The sequence below is a fragment of the Phragmites australis genome, chromosome 7, assembly GCF_958298935.1.
Source record: "Phragmites australis chromosome 7, lpPhrAust1.1, whole genome shotgun sequence".
In the NCBI taxonomy this organism is placed as follows: Eukaryota; Viridiplantae; Streptophyta; class Magnoliopsida; order Poales; family Poaceae; genus Phragmites; species Phragmites australis.
Window position 1 is genome coordinate 4,425,557 of NC_084927.1, and position 17,405 is coordinate 4,442,961.

At 49.8% G+C, this 17,405-nt stretch overlaps 1 protein-coding gene across 5 annotated transcripts in view; it reads right to left on the minus strand.

The window, feature by feature from the left end:
* LOC133923900 (protein HASTY 1-like) overlaps positions 1–17,405 on the minus strand; it is a 57,482-nt gene that overhangs the window by 26,964 nt on the left and 13,113 nt on the right. For 3 of the 5 annotated variants that reach the window (XM_062369196.1, XM_062369197.1, XM_062369195.1), the window contains 8 exons: positions 11,689–11,832; positions 11,503–11,583; positions 5,170–5,283; positions 4,995–5,084; positions 4,833–4,928; positions 4,697–4,756; positions 4,528–4,596; positions 4,369–4,455 (listed from right to left, as the gene is read on the minus strand). In XM_062369196.1, the coding sequence (XP_062225180.1) occupies positions 4,369–4,455; positions 4,528–4,596; positions 4,697–4,756; positions 4,833–4,928; positions 4,995–5,084; positions 5,170–5,283; positions 11,503–11,583; positions 11,689–11,832 (741 nt within the window). Of the gene's footprint in view, positions 1–3,081; positions 3,310–4,368; positions 4,456–4,527; positions 4,597–4,696; positions 4,757–4,832; positions 4,929–4,994; positions 5,085–5,169; positions 5,284–11,502; positions 11,584–11,688; positions 11,833–17,405 lie in introns of those variants that run through there. The other 2 variants (XM_062369199.1, XM_062369198.1) reach the window with 2 other exon arrangements.

Here is a 17,405-nt window from a genome sequence, read left to right on the forward strand (position 1 = left end):
CCTCATCCTCAGCGCACGTCGGCCCAAGCAAGAATGACGGAGCCGCCTCTAGGTCCGTATCAGACGTAATGAGCAACGACAACTTTATTCCCGAGTTCCCGAGTAATAGCTCGGGCCCACCTGCTGGAGGTTCCTTGTTGACCTTGGACTCCGTACACAGATGCTGTAGAGCCTGGACATCCGACAACACCGAGAAGATCTTTTGCCGCGGAGCTTGGTCGTCAGTCAACACTGGTGGGACATCATTAAGGTTGAAGGAGGCCACCATTGAGTTTGGTGATTCCCCCTCCCCACCCCAAGCAACGCCGAGGATGGAATTGGATGAGAGCCCAGGCTCACCGCATTAACTAGTCGAGGCACAAGAGGCGTCTTGCACCCCCCCTTGCAGCTGACACCTGGCTGAATGGCTATGGCACAATCGCCGGAGCGGATGACGGCCCACCGCCACTGTGTATAGCGTCCACCCCATGAGAGCGATCGGCCAAGCCAAGTCAGTGCTCCAGCGACTCCAGTGGTCACTGCAGCCATCATTGGAGGGAGGAGGCTGAGAGTTCGGCGCCGGCGCATAATCATTAATTTTGTTGACTTGAACATCAATCATGTACTATAGCATCTTTAACGATGAGCCCTTGTCCATGGTGACTGTCGGTGACATGGGAACCAGGGGTCCCCGAGTCCCGAGACCAGGACCGCAGAATACCACGTGGCGCCATCCCTCGGAGACCATCTCCCGGAGGACCGAGAAGAGCCAGTTCCGAGAGGGGTGCTCGGGACCATGAACAGTGGTCCCCGAGTACCCAGAGTTCCCCGACGACCCGAGAAGAGGCAGTTCCGGGAGGGGTGCTCGGGGCCATGAACAATGGTCCCCGAGTACCCGTAGTTCCCCGAGGACCCGAGAAGAGCCAGTTCCGGGAAGGGTGCTCATGGCCATGAAAAGTGGTCCCCGAGTACCCGAAGTTCCCCGAGGACCCGAGAAGAGACATATCCAGGAGAGGGCGCTCGGGGCTATGAACAGTGGTCCCCGAGCACCCAGAGTTCCCCGAGAACCTGAGAAGCCCCTTGCCGGTGAACCCCACAAGGGCTCAACGGTGAGGTGTCAATTGGTGAGAGGCCCGGTGCTGCATTTAAGAGGAAGCGTGTCCTGTCACTTCCAACCACTCCCCCCCCCACGCCTGTCGTACTGAGTACGTCAGTCCCTGCCACCGCCTGGCAGGAAGGCGTGGGTACATTTAATGCGACGGATCCCATCGCACGTCACCCTGCAGGGCCCATAAGGGAAACGGCTCGGAGATATCGTCGCTGGGCTCGAGGCATATCGCCTGCCCCCTGCTGTGTCAGATCTGCTCTGACCGAGAGGGCATGCGGGGTAGTTCGGTGGCTGCCCGGTGGGCCCCCCTGCATCTGCTAAAGATTGGCGTAATGGGCGACAGGACCGGCCTAAGGCGCATTTTTTCAACCCCTGTAACATCAAACTGCAGCCCCATTATGGTTGCTTTCCATTTATGGCTCATGGGAACTCGTGCCCCCGTTTCTGGGCACGTCGAGCCTCCCCCGACAGGATAAAAGGGGGGGTGCACTTCGTAGACGGGCGGACTGAGAAAAGCAAGACGACTGATAGAAGTCGAAGACGACTGATAGAGGTCTGGGAAGTCCAAGCCAAGCAAGGAGCAAGACCGAAGCTCTAGACTTAGACAAAAAACCTTGTAACACAAGAAATCCAGAAAAAGGCATTCCAAGAGCATTAATAACATGTCATACACACAAGAGTATGGTATTACGCTCCGTACGGCCCGAACCTGTCTAAAATCCCTTGAGCATTTACTCTCACTAGCAAACGATCATCCGTCCCGCCTAGATCTCACATATTCGCATTAAATCCACGTACGAGGTAGATCCAGAATCAACCCTCCGGCCGAATCTCAAAGGGGGTCCCTCAGGATCCCCGCTTGCGGTGTTCACCCACCGACAGTGACCTCCATTGATTCGTCAATGAGGAGACCCAGTCTTAGCAGAAAGGAACCAGGATGGAAGGTCCAAGCCATGAGCTTAAACTCAAACAAATCAAATCAATCTGCCGTTGAGAGGTGAAGACTATCAATCCAGTTGAACGAGCCTAGAAGCTGCTTGGTCGTTGACATCTCCCAAGCGTGAACAGGGACCCCAAACATGGATAGCTCAACCTGAAACAGCAGGGAGCGGCCAACAGCATGGGCAAGCCTCATCCATGGCTTGAGCAGTAGACTGAAACGTGACGTGTGAACCAGGTGCCCACCATTGACCATATGCCCTGCCATCGTCGCGTCCGGAAGTAGTAGAAAATCCTTCGACATGGATCAATGAATGGTGAGGGAATCGACCACAATGTCGAATTGCTCCGCAATGGCCTCGGCTGCCGCCTGCGGGGAAACTAGCGGCCTAGAGCCAATGATCGTCGCAAACACTACACACCTCAAATCCAGCTCCGCACGAGAAATACTTGTCGAACGGTGAAGAAAACACCAGCTCACCGATGAACTCTGGAACAAGGACTCTTCGAAGGAGACCCCCAAGTCCATCACCAGCATCGGCTGACGTGCAACGTCTTCAGAAGCAGACGCCTCTTCCATAGTTGAGCGAGTGGGGCGTCCACGCAAGCAACGTCTTCTACGGCGTCGGCGTGATGGTGTAGCCTGATCACCCTGGCTGCGGCTCTGCATCAACACACTAGCCGTAGCATTCACTGTCATCGCCGACTGATCCGGGACACCATCTTCTGAAGCAGGCGGGACACCTGCGATCAACCGAGCCGAGCGCTCTCTTGAACGACGATTACAGCGGTAGCGCGACATTGCAAGCAGGCCCTCACGGTCCTCGCCCCGTGTGTTGACCCTAGCTTCCGCCCTTCCTCGCCCTGGAGAGGTGCTGAAGGATCAGAACGTGGCCCCAGCCACTGTCTCCAGTGGAGGTCGCACCCGCGCACAATCGTACGAACGATGACCCAACACCAAGCAACGAAAGCAGCGTGCGCGGAGGCAGCACTGAGCTGCCCAGTAATCCGTCGCGAAACAATTGAAATATTTTCTTCGAATCAGTAGGCACCGATCGCCGCGAGGAATGAAAGTGCCGACGGTGGGAACGCCTCGAAATGACATGCTGCCACCCATCTTCATCAAGTTCGTGTTCCACCACCGGAACACGATGAATCTCCGAACGGGCGAAATGACCGTTGCGCTCCGGCTCCTCAAACGGTGCATTTTTCAGGGGAGCCTAAACATCCGCTGCCACCACGGTGGAGACAGGCCTCAACACTGCCGCCATGGTGGAGGCCCGCTTCAACAAAAGGCGAATGTATAGCAAAGCGATAAAATCAATAGATTAATATTTAGTTCTAATGAAAACAAAGTTACGTTACAAGTTGGAGTGTAAAGCACAATATGGAAAGAGCAGTGTTTTGCTTAAACTACAGGTCATGACAATAAAAAATGCCACAAAAAACGAGAGAAGTTGTATTGACTATGAAGCATACAAATCCCTATGGGTACACAAGCTGAGCTCACTACACAGATTTGGGAGCTTATAAAGAAATCTAGTTTATCCAGCTTCTGGAAAGAATTCTGGATTTTTTTACGCGTTAAAACAAGATGCTACTATTGTTTTCCCTATGGACTTTTGTAAGCTCGTGTTGTTTTCCTACAACTTCAATAATCACTTATATTTGATCAAGACAGCATACAAAGAAACCCCTGGCAGATAATCTACTGGCTTAAACCAAGAAATGGTAAATTGGCAGCTAGCTCCATTATTTGTAATCGTTTGCAATTTACATCCCCAAAAATTAGACTGTGCATGGATGAATCCTAAGTTAGGTCAAGCCCCAAAAATGTTTTCTTTTAAAAGCATGTTTCACAACTTTAATAAATACAAAGCTTGCAATCGGGTGGAAGTGTCAATCAAATATTATCATCCATTCAATTTCATCATTAACAAAGCATACCTAAAGGACTACAAGCCTTCTCAGCAGGGGAAAAAACTACAGGTCCACACTATACCGTGAGACAAGCTACAGAAGAAAACTCAATATTTCTGTGTCACAAGTGCACCGGAGTCTGTAAATGACATTATAGTTAAACTTAATTAGGCCAGTGCATCTAACACCCGCTAGCTACTATCTTACAAGAATGCCTTTATACGTTAAGGTTACATACATGCTCTTGCTCAAGCGGTCAAGCCATCCCGTACTGCATTCTATATACTATGCCATCAATATTTTCGACATGGCCATTATAATATTTGGCTTTCATATCAAAAAAGAAATAACAAGCCATACAGTGCTCAAAACTAACATAGTTTGTGTGGAGAGAGCTAAAATTAGTGACAGTAATGGCATACCCCAGATTCTTCCTTCTTTCTCTTAATATACATCCATGCATAGGGCTGCAAATACTCCGAGAAATCATCCGGGTGTGGTTCCAGTGGCTGAAAAGAGGAACCAGGTGCAATCAAACTTGAAATTCTAACAGAACCGAAAAACAGAAGGAATGAACAAACCTCAAATAGTACATCCTCTTCTGCTGAAGCTAATTGACAAGCTATTGTTGTCAGTAAATCCTTGTGACTCTGGAAAATGGGACGATTAATTAACTTGCAGCATAGAAACACATAAATGCAACAAAGTAAAACATAGAGAACACAGCAAAACTTGAATATTCATGATAACCTCACGTATCAAAGGGTGAAACTGAGGCTCCCAGTAAGACAGTATTGAATCAAAGAAAATCTGCAAGAAAAAATATATTAAGACTGATCTGCGTATTTTTAACTACAATGAGGTACTAGAGAACACCAATACTCACTGTAACTGCGCTTGCTGGATCACATTGCAAAGGATCAAACTGCGATTCACAGTTTTCATGAAGACGCTCCATAACACTTTCCCAAGAATCAGTGAACTACAAATGAAAAAGGTAAGGTTACATGTGTTCCAGTTACTGAAAATTATGGATCATGACAGATACCTTAATATAAGGTTTTAGTGTAATAAGTCGGGACAAAAGTTGAGAGAGCCATTTCGTACGACTCTGGTAATATACAGCAGACCTCTTTCGCTTCAGAAAGAACAAAACAAACTAACATCAGACAATAGGACTCACCCATGTGTGTGTGAAAATTGAAGAATATGAAGATACTCACCCTTAACATACGAGACATGGTCCGCAAATAAGGATGCGCATAGTTGATAATGCCATACCTCGACTTAAATTCAGGTTTCAATTTCTCAAGAATCTCACAGCCCAAATAAGTATCCTGCAAGCGAAGAGGTCATTAGTGAAAGCACAGTTTCATTTGCAAAATGCATCTTTTGGGAAACTATAGTATCTCCTGCTTCCTCACATCCACAAAACTTATAGTACAAAAAAAGATGTTTGTAGACAACTCTATAAGCATGAATCAACGAGGGCTTTTCTGGCTTGTATATTTTGAACATAGTCCAAGCTGGCAACTCAAAAGTCACATATTGTTAAGAGAGAAAGGGAATATCTAAAAAGTTGTATATTTTATTGATCAGCATTTAGGTATATGCCCTATCAAGCATGGTTATATGCATCGCCTAAGCGACGCTTAAGTGTCAAGGTGCTTCAGTGCCAACACCGCTGTGGACGCCTTGCCTTACCAGAGATATAGTATGGGAGGAGATCGGAGCCAACCCTAGATAGTGAGCTAATTGCCTAGGCATGCTATATTACACGTAATATATAGCACCAATGTTGTCACGGAGAAGAGATGTGGAATCATCACATACACCGAACTCAAGGAAATAGAGAATAGTGGAGGTGGAGCTGAGAAAGAAGAGGATTAACCTAGAGATGAAGTTGGAGCTGAAGACTCTGTTGTAAAGACAAGTCAAAAGCGAGAATAGGAGGAAGAAAAAGAAAGGAGGCAGACTCAGTGAACGCTGGAAGCCGAGTAGCAAAAGAGTACGAACAAGGAGCTGAGAACAGCACTTCATACAGCACCAATAGATTGCAAAACAAGGGTAAGGGGTGGAGCCGTTACTAGGCTCTGGCGACCCGGAGCCCCCGCCCGCCGAAACCCGCTCTCCCCCAGAGATCCAGCCAAAATCTCCATCCAAACTTAAATCCTCTCCACCCAAATCCCGCCATGTGTGCCCACAATCACACTCGTCAAGTCTGTCGCAGGTTGTCGCAATCGATTTCGTTCCACAGGCCCCAGCCTCCCAGCAAGCTTCTGCTGCAGCAACGCCAAATCCACCAAATCTACAGCTAGATCTAGTCGGCCTCCTTGATCCTACAGTGGCGCAAGTGATTGACAGGAATTGCACCATCCACTATGCAGAGGCGTACTCAAGGAGGCAGGAGCGCACCCACAGGCGTGGTGCATTAATCCTAGTGAGGTCCCCTAGGTTGTATGACTCTCGGTGGCAGAGCTTGATATAGAGCTGTCACCAACTTCAATCCCTCTGCCGCAACTCGCCATTCACCACGAGATGCCTTCCGGCGACAAAAGAGTCCTCGTGTATCAAGTGCTCATCCACATGGTTGCGATACAGGACCTCACTGACCCATCCCGCTGTGCAGTTCGCGAGCTCGACTGGAGCTATGGTCTGCCCGATGGCGGGCAAGCGGTCACCAGACCCCCGGCTACCTAATTCTGCAGAGATTGGCCTACGCGTCGGGGACGTGATGAAGACGGCGATCATGACCGCTGTCGCCGGGGCGCGCGGCGGCACAGTAGCAGGTCATTTTGGTCCCAGGAATCCATGCTTTGTCAACACATCAGAGACCATGTCGCGCCAACCTCAGTGGAGAGATGGAGGAGCTCCTACAGAGACTATGACTGTCGCCGTCAACAATCCAGCCCATCAACAGACACGAGTCCAAGGGCAAGAAGGCCAAGAGACCTGCCACCATCCCCTTGCAAAAAGAAGAAGCCACCGTGTTCATCACCTCTACCACCAGCAAGGGGAAAGAAGGTGCAATTCGCCTCACCGGCCGCGTCGCTTCTCTACTTCAAGAGCACCAACCTAAGTAACTTGAAGCAACAACAGTCATTATGCCCCAAGCGCAAGGAAAAGAAAATCCTGCAAGACCCAAGCGCAACAGTCATCATGCCTCAAGATCCAGGCACTGATGTCCTTGCTGAGCTTTCACAACTTGCAAACCCCATGATGTACAAAGCTGTCTCTAACCAGTTCTCTGCAGGTCACGGCTGGCCCATGCAGCTTTCGCTGGGGGGCCCTTTGGACATCTCCATCTCGTAGGGGCTCGCTCTGCTCTCGGCGTCAGTGCAGTGCCTGCAAGAAGAGTAGGAAAAGGCAGCCCATGCTGCGATTATGGAGCACGAGGTGCAAGACACAACGATGCTAGCCGATGGGGAGTCCAGGCCGTGGTCCTCGTACGCCTGCCTACTTCGACCGCAGACAAGGAAAACAACTACAACAACGTCATGGGCGCCGCCAGGGCAATCACCGCCATGCCATCCCCGGCAGTTTCTACCCACGATGTGCAACCAATTCAAGCCTTGGCAGAACCCACCATCTCGCCGGATCCCCCCCCCCCCTCTGGAGACGATGTCACAATGGTTGCGGGAGGAGCAAGCAGCCCAGGAGAACGCTGTCATCACAAGCCTGGGGGGCACCGCACATGCACAGCTTTCTCCCGCCTCCTCAGTTCGCCCACCAATCGTCTCTTCTTCGGTTAGCACCGTCCGTGAGGTCCCCATCCCGTGTGACGCGCGCGAGCCTAGGGTCCGCCCGGTCATTGGGCCTGGGCAATCGGAGGAACCGATGAATGACGCTCTGGCAGCTCTGAATCAGAGCCTGGTGGCCCGCTTTGGCTCCAAGGACAGCTTGCGCTACTACGTGCGAAAGGGTTGTCAACAGGCTGTGACATCGTCTTCACCAATTGCGCATGAGCCCTCAACACCGGTGATTGTTGCCTCCAGAATGGTCAAGCCCATCAACGCACTCCAGCCAGCTCTTGCGATACAGAAGCGCAAAACCAAAACCCTCCCACCGGACTATGTCCCTCGGCGGAGTTGGAGAATTGCTGGGCTGCCGGCTGCACCTGCTGCTAACCATCAGGCTGCTACTTGTGTCATAAGGTCTTTGGGCTTCCTCAACGAACGCAAGCAGCCCAGCCCCGCCGTCTTAGAGTATGTGCGCCTATTTGCAAACCCACTCAGTCGAGCGCACCTGGATGCACTTGCAGCGCTCTTCAACTGGTCCATGTCACCTGTTGACCGAGCTCCATCTACAGAGCTTGTCACAGTGGTGTGTTGACCGAGCTCTGAGCCTAACTTTTGGTCGCTTAATCATCGTTTGAATGGAGGCGTCTAATATTTTGATCTGGAATGTTAGGGGACTAATCATAAAACAAGAGATTCGGTCAGGGTGATGATAGATTCTTGTAAACCGGATATCGTGTCTTCAAGAAACGAAATTGGCGCCTGTCTCTCCGTTTCTTCTAGCGGCCTTGTTGGGTTCAGAGTTTAACAAGCATGTCTGCCTCCCAGCTAATGGCACTTGTGGGGGTATTCTGCTGCCTTGGAGAGGAAGTGTTTGTAGGGCGATCTCGACTAGGATCGACACATTCTCAATCTCAGTCCTTTTCGCCGGTGATGGTCGCTCGGATTGGTGGCTTACAGGAGTGTATGGGCCCTCTCGGGACAATGAGAAGATTGGTTTCCTTCAAGAGCTAAGAGATGCGCGTGCTTGCTACCCTGGCCCTTGGGTTGTCATGGGGGATTTTAACCTCATTTATCAACCCGAGGATAAGAACAACTCCAACCTGGATGGAGCAATGATGGGTCGTTTTCGTCGATTGCTGAATGATTTGGAGCTCAAGGAGCTCAACTTACTCGGTCAGTGCTACACTTGGTCGAACGAATGAGCCTCTCCTACTTTGGTTCGTCTTGACCGTGTTTTCTGCACGGTGGACTGGGAGCTTTCATACCCCGACTGCCTACTGTACAGTTTGGCATTGGCAGGCTCTGACCATTGCCCGTTGATGATTGGTCTCAAGGAGAATGTACACGGGAAGCGCCGTTTTCATTTCGAAAATTTTTGGCCAAAGATGGATGGCTTCCAGGAAGTGGTGGCAGCTTCCTGGGAGCAGCCGGTCAGTGCTAGATGTCCATTGGAGAGAAGTTCGGTTAAGATGAAGCGCCTAGCGAAAGCTTTTCAATCTTGGGGGCAACAAAAAGTGGGTAATATCAAGCAACAGCTGCAGCTTGCAAATGAGATTCTTCATAGGTTGGACATTGCTCAAGAAGGTCGTATCCTCTCGGATGATGAGACATGGTTGTGGAAAAAGCTAAAGCTCCACTGTCTGGCTTTGGCATCTCTTGAACGCACCATTGCCTGTGCAAGGTCTTGTATTAGTTAGCTAAAACAGGGAGATGCCAACACTGCTCTTTTTCATCTTCACGCTCGTTACCGCAAGCGAAAGAATTTTATTGCAAAGCTGCAAGTCGGGGATCGGATTGTCACTTCCCAGGAGGAGAAACATCAGGCGGTTTATGATTATTATGATGGGTTACTTGGCACCGCGGAACATCGTTCACACACTCTGAATCTTGATGATTTCTACCAACCCGCCATGGACTTCTCAACGCTGGATGCACCATTTTCTAAGGATGAGGTACGGGCAACTATACAACAGCTTTCACCGGACAAGGCGCTGGGGTCTGATGGATACACCGGTAGATTCTATTGGGTGTATTAGCCAATCATCAAGACAGACTTTCTTGAGGATTTATTCATCTTGCAGCAGGGTGATGCACGCAGGATGGGTCTTTTGAACTCTGTGCTCCTCACATTGCTGCCAAAAAGAGCTGATGCCATCCTAGTGAAAGACTTCCGGCCGATAAGCCTCATCCGTAGTTTCACGAAGCTTGTGGCTAAATTGATGGCGAATCGTCTGGCTCCAAGGCTCAGCATGATAGTTTCTCCCAATCAGAGTGCTTTTGTTAAGGGGCGCACCATCCATGACAATTTCTTGCTTGTCCAGCAGATTGCAAAATTTTTGCATTGGCAAAAGGCGCCATGGATCTTAATGAAGTTGGATATCTCTAAGGCTTTCGACTCCGTTTCTTGGCCTTTCCTGCTTGAAGTGCTCTCTCATCTTAGCTTTGGTCGCATATGGTGCAACCTTTTATGTGCTCTTCTCTCAACTTCGAGCACTCAAGTTCTTGTCAATGGAGAGCCTAGAGAGGTGATTGAGCACCGCCGAGGTCTTAGGCAAGGTGATCTATTGTCTCCGATGATTTTCATCATTGTCGTGGATGTCCTAAATGCTATGTTTACGAAGGCTTGCGAGGAAGGTCTTTTGCAGCCTCTAGCAACAAGGCCTCTCAGCCACCATGTGTCCTTGTGCGGACGATGTGGCACTGTTTCTCAGACTTGATGCGAATGAGCTTGGCCTTGTCATGAGCATTCTTAATTTGTTTGGAGAAGCATCTGGTTTGAGTACAAACGTACAAAAGTGTTCAGTTCTTCCCATCCAGTGTCAAGAACAAGATATTGTGGAAGTGACGGCTGCCGTGTTGTGTGCAGTTTCGTCCTTTCCCTGCCGCTACCTGGGCCTCCCTCTCTTTGAAGAAATTGACTAAGGCTGACATCCTTCCCTTGTTGGACAGAAATGCGGAGTGTATACCCGAGTGGAAAGTCGATCTTATGACAAAGGCAAGTCGTGCAACGTTGGTTAGTGCGGTGCTCACCGCCATTCCCATCTATCACATCATTGCTCTGGGTATTCCGAAGTGGGCTATTAAAGCAATAGATAAGCTACGACGTTTTCTATGGAAAGGGAGGAAACAGGCTAATGGAGGTAATTGTGTCGTTGCTTGGCGGAAAGTGTCGCCCACTAGGCGGTCTGGGAATTCATGATTTACATGTTCTTGGTTGGGCCTTGCGCATGCGGTGGCTTTTTTTTAGGAAGACTGGGCCTTGCGCATGCCTTGCTGTTTTATTCGAGCGCAGATGCGTTTGTTTGTTCCCCACAGCCTGGATGTGGATTTGAGCTACTCTCCTTGAGATTATTGAGGCATGGATTTGTCGTGGTCTATGTAATCCTAAATGGAATCTTCATTGTAGATATTGATGCTGTACTAACTCTGGTCACAAACACTTGATGTTTAGGACATCCATATGGTCAAACTTTCTAAATTTGGCAATTAATATCATTTTCAATATTTAGTTTGGAAACATGAAAATCGCACGTGTAGATTTGTTGGGTTTTATACATGTATTTGCACTATACAAATTGGTGGTCAAAGTTGTATTTTGAAGACCGTGTTGATATCAGTTTCATGTGGCTTTAGTATTTAGCATATTTAGTCCTCAAGAATAGTGAAACAGGCTTCCTTTTGGTGGAGGGATGTTGTAAAGCTACTGGTATAGTTCAAGGCAATAGTTAATAACGAGTTACTTTTAGATCTGAACAGCTATGAGTTCAGTATATCAAAAGGACTTTAGCAATCATTTTAAGACAAGCAACAAGTTACCTTCAAGCAGTCATTCATTGCATCCACTTCATCCAGCATATTCATATAGGCAGGAAGGTATCTTTCAAATTCTTCATTAAACTGGGCAGGAGCACAAAAGGAACAAAATGTGAAGGAAAACTAAGCACTTAAAGTCAAATAATGGTTCAAAATTTGAGGTACTAAAGGCGAAACAAGAAAACAAACCTCCCATTTCCAGATGGCATCTTCTGGAAAATACTCTGGCGCAGAACAAGAAGAACGTGTACGAAGATCTTCCACTTCCTTTGCTAACCAATCTTCGAAGCGACCAGACATGTTTTCACTGTCCGCCCCTTCACCCACAATAACCTGATAAAAGTACATACGTATATGTGAGGGATAGAGATACAACATTTAACCGAGCTAGACTACACTTGGAAAAGGAAAATGGAAAAGCTATTACATTGTAACACATATTGATCAACTGCAACTTCCACGTAAGAACCCCTCGTCATTCACTGTATTATAGCTATTACACCCTTGATTTATGTTAACATTTCAAAATTATCCTTATAGCTCCTCAAGGCCAATCAAACTATAAGAAAATAAATCAAGCATCTGGCAGGGGCACCACACAGATTGCTTAGATTACTATAGTATCACATCTTTTCCTGGTCTTTTTTTCCCAAAATATAGATCAAATTTCTATCATGTATCACTGTCCTCTAATTGGTAACATTTTTAGATGCGTCTCATGCCAAGCATACTATAATACATGTCAGGCTTGCAAACATTGGACCTTGCAACCACCAAATCCTAAATAGAAACTTTAGAGATGTATCTTATCGTAAACTACTTAGAACACAGGATTCAGAACTGCTAGTAATAAGTATAAAACGCAACATAGAAGTAGCAGTTTTCAGATTAATTTGAGTGTGTGGTTATCACCCCTGAAATCACAACTAATTACAAGTACAGAATAGAAACTTGATGAAAAGTGAATGATGATGCATATCTTCATGTAACAGAATTGTATGATAGGGTAGGCGGATGGCGGGCGTTTCCCCTCCCCTACCCCTCCCCTCACCGGTGCGCAACCTTCCTCCGTCGGCGCCCACCTACACCCTAGCCCCACGCCGGTTCCTCTCCGATCCCGACGTCCACCTCCCTAGCTGTGTCCTCCTCGCCGAGGGCCGGCTCGAAGCTCTCACCTCTAGCCCCGTCGTTCACCCCGGTGGGTCGCCCTAAGGAGCTGAGATGGCGTGATGATAGCCTCTCCCCTGCCTTGTCGAGTGCCCGGGGTTCGGCGCAGCGTGTTCCTGCGTCGCCGGCGGCGGACGCGGCCACCCCGCTGGATGTCTCTATGAAAGCGGCGGCCACCTATCGTGATGTCGTCATGAAGCCTTCTCACACTGGCGCGGCTATGTGCATCCCGCTCCCCCGGCGTGCTCTGCCTCACTTTCTTCCCCCACCCATACGCTTTAAGTTACATCGAGCTCCTGTCCAGGGGCTTAGTCCAGATGCGGATGGCTGGCGGCCGATGGTTTGCAGGAAGGCTCGGCGACGGCTTCTCCGGCCAACGCGGCATCAGCGCAGGCCAATCCCTAAGGACCTTCGGGGAAAGTGCTTCAACTGCTTCACAACTGATCAAAAGGTTGCGGTGTGCCGGAGACATGCCCGCTACTTTCGCTGCCTCGCTCTGGGACATAAGGCCTACGATTGCGCAAGGACGCTCCCTCCCCGACCCCAAGTGACGTGGCGGTCTGTTTGGCGTCGCATCTCTCCACAGTTCGTGGTGAGGCCACAGAGGTGGTGTCCCGACTCCGGATGAGCCAACGCGGAGGAGTGGCCAGACGCGTCGCAAGATTGTTGGCCCGTCCGACCACTCCTCCGCGGATGACGGCCATGGCGCGGGCGACGACGTCGCCGGCGGCACTGACGGTGCCTCCTCTCGTTCGCCGGCGGCCCACGCAGGGAACGGGGCCACTAAGGAGGGACCTGTCCACGAGGCGACAAATGGGACTGGATGTTTGACCGTTGGTCGTCAGCAGCACGCGCGCCGGCCTGGCTTTGATTTCCCATGGGCCAAGGAGGACGCCTCGTTCATGGGGAGACGTGATGACGGTGTCCTGCGGCCGGCAGTGTCTTCGACATTTGTGAAGGATGACGGCGTGATGGCCACCGTGGCCTCTGATTCCCTAGTTCTAACGAGATCATTGATGGTCGTGGATGCTCATCTGCCACTCCTGGATCTTCACGAGCCAACCACATCGGATGACTGCGTTTCAAATCTGTTGGAGTCTGCTGATATGCCAGCTCTTGGGACAATGGATGTTGGGCTTGTTTGTTCCGAGCCTTTTCCTGGGCCTACGTTTTTAGCTAAGCACTCCCTTGTCCCTGAGCTTGTTTCTCCAGCAGAGTTTGATCCACCCATCGAGCCTTCAGCTGTGGTATTGCTTCGTCGACTGCGATCTCTATGCCTTTGGCTGGGTCATAACATTTGGCCGCCGAGCTAAGTTCCCTTTCAACTGATGGGCTTATCGTTTACACTTGAAACCGGCGTCGAACAGGAGGAATCACGACGCCACGACCTGTGCTTGCGTCGTCGCCGGCTCAGCATCTCTCTTCGCCACCAGCCTCGACAAGCCGCTCTGCCTTCATCTCCAGTGTTTCTAGGACGGTGGACGACTTGCTTCATATTCCAAAAATCCAGAAATGACGATTGAAATCTCTCCCGCCCGACTCCTCGCCGCGGAGGAGCAGACGCATTGCGGGACTGGGTGCCGTGTCTCCGAGCTCCTTCACTTCAAGGCCTAAGTGGCAAGTGATGCGCACGCTCGAAATCATTAAGGAGCACGAGCAAGTTGGTTAACAAGCACAAGACAACTATGCTACTCTGTTCACCCAGTCCCTCACCAGGACACACATCCAAGCTTTGGCTGTGCTCTTTGGCTGGACACCTCCTGAGGAATACTGTGACCTCCCGCCGGCCAACGTGGCCGACGCGCTGGGAATTTGCTGAGCTCGCTTCTCTTTGGTCCTGTTTTCCTGAGTTACCTATGAATCCCGCATATATATTGGTTTGGAACATCCGCAGGTTAAACTCGACCGCGAGGCGTGATGTTGTTCAAGTTTTGGTCGACTCCTCACGTATTGATGTGATTTGCTTACAAGAGACGAAGCTTGCAGTCATACCCCGCCATCTGGTGCTATCCATGCTCGGCAGTGACTTCTACCATTTTGTGTTCCTGCCGACGGACAACACCAGAGGGGGTGTGTTAATTGCATGGAGAGATGGACGGTGCCGAGTCTCGTCCTCACAGGTGAACATCTACTCAGCCTCGGTCCGGTTTGAGATGGATGATGGTCAAGGGTGGTGGCTGACTGGCGTTTATGGTCCCCAACCCGACGAGGAGAAGCTCCTCTTTCTCCAAGAGTTGCGTGACATTCGGGCCCAATGCCTGGGCCCCTGGGTCGCAGCGGGAGATTTCAACCTCATTTATCGTTCTGAAGACAAGAACAACCTGAATATCGATCGCGCCATGATGGGCCGTTTCCGGCGGCTACTTGACGATACCGAACTCAAAGAAATCCCTCTCATTGGTCAAAAATATACTTGGTCTAATGAGCGTCACTCTCCCACGTTGGTCAAGCTGGATCGGGTATTTTGCTCTGCGGATTGGGAGTTGATGTTTCCGAATTGTCTGCTCCAAAGTGCTGCTACTGAGGCATCAGATCACTGTCCTTTGCTCCTTGGTCTCCAGGATGTAATCACTGGGAAGCCGAGGTTCCATTTTGAGGCTTTTTGGCCCAAGCTTGATGGATTCATGGGCGAGGTCCTACGAGCTTGGAATGATGTGACGACTTCTCGGCGTTGCCCAATTGAGACGCTCTCTTTTAAGTTCAAAGCCCTTTCTAAGGCTCTGCAAGGATGGAGCCAGAAAAAGGTTGGTCATATCCGATCCCAACTTCTTTTGGCCAAGGAGATTGTACACCAACTTGAAATCGCGCAAGACGCTAGGCATCTATATGATGATGAGGCTTGGATGCGCCGATCTCTGAAAAAGCATTGTCTTGTGCTGGCTTCTCTAGAGCGATCAATAGCTCGGCTTCAGTCCAGGTTGGGTTGGCTCAAGGAGGGTGATGCTAACACGATATTCTTTCATCTTCATGCCAAACACCGCAAGAGGAAAAAATTTATTCCTAAGCTCATGGAAAGTGACCGTGTCCTTACTAGCCATGATGAAAAAGCGCAGGCCATCTATGATTTCTATATGAATCTGATTGGTACTTCGGAACAGCGTGATTTCTCACTTAATCTTGATGAGTTGCAGCTGCAGTCCCATGATCTAGATGCCCTTGATGCACAATTCAGTGAGGATGAAGTCTGGGCCACGATCAGAGATTTGCCGGCTGACAAGGCCCCTGGCCCCGATGGTTACACCGACAGATTTTATAAGGTGTGTTGGCCTATCATAAAAAATGACATTGTGGCAGCGGTGAGAGCAGTGCAGCGGGGAAATGTTAGAAACCCGTGGCTGCTCAATTCGGCTTTCTTAACTTTGATTCCAAAAAAAGAGGAGGCAATGCATGTGAAGGACTATAGGCCAATTAGTCTTATCCACAGCTTTGCCAAGCTTGTTGCAAAATTGATGGCAAATCGCCTCGTGAGCAGGCTGCAGCAGATGGTATCCCCAAACCAGAGTGCATTTGTGAAGGGCCGTTGTAGTTAGGACAATTTCTTGTTGGTCCAACAGACAGCACGCTTCTTGAACAGACAAAAGCAGCCCCCCATCCTCCTGAAGCTCGATATATCTAAAGCCTTCGACTATGTGTCTTGGCCATTTCTCCTGGATGTTCTCCGAGCTCTTGGATTTGGCCCGGTTTGGTGTGTGGGCTGTTGGCTACTTCATCTACCAAAGTTCTGCTTAACGGGGTCCCCGACGATGAACTCCAACACCGGCGAGGTTTGCGACAGGGCGATCCCCTCTCCCCTATGTTATTTATCATTGTGATGGATGTGTTCAATGCTCTCATTCACAAGGCTAGTAGGGAGGGACTGCTGCAACCTTTGGCTTCTCGGAATATTCAACACAGGGTGTCCCTCTATGCGGATGACGTGGTTCTCTTCCTACGTCCATCTATCGAAGACATGTCCTTGATCCAAGACATCCTGCACTTGTTTGGGGCCGCCTCAAGGCTGATAACAAACATCCAAAAGAGTTGTGTTACTCCCATACAGTGCACCGAGAATGAGCTTGCATTGGTCCAGGATACTCTTCCTTGTGAGCTCCAGGAATTTCAATGCAAATATCTTGGCCTCCCACTTTCTATCAGGAAGCCAACCAAGGCACAGTTACAGCCTTTAATTGACAAGATTGCGAATCATCTACTGGGTTGGAAAGCTGGTCTCCTAGCCCATTCTGGTCGCATGATCCTGGTTCAGGCGGTCTTGACTTCAATGTCAGTCTACCATACCATTGCTCTAGACCTTCTGAGATGGGCAATCAGCGCTATTGATAAATTCGTCGAGGATTTCTTTGGAAGGGAAAGGAGCATGCCAATGGAGGGAATTGCATGATTGCTTGGTCCAAGGTGTGCCGGCCAAGGGAGCTGGGGGGTCTTAGAATCCATAACCTCCAAACCCTCGGTTGAGCTTTGCGTTCGTGCTGGTTGTGGCTTTAGAAAACGCAGCCAGACAAACCATGGGTGGAATTTGATTTGCCGATGCACCCCTCGGTCAAAGCTCTTTTTGATGTTGCTATGGTCTCTTCAGTGGGCAATGGCGCCACCACCTTGTTCTGGCGGGACAAATGGTTACAGGGGCAGGCGATCTCTGATCTTGCTCCTCACTTGTCCGGTCTTGTGCCGAAGCGGATTGCCAACAAGCGTACTGTCTAGGAGGCGTTGATTGATCATCGCTGGATTCATGATCTATGAGG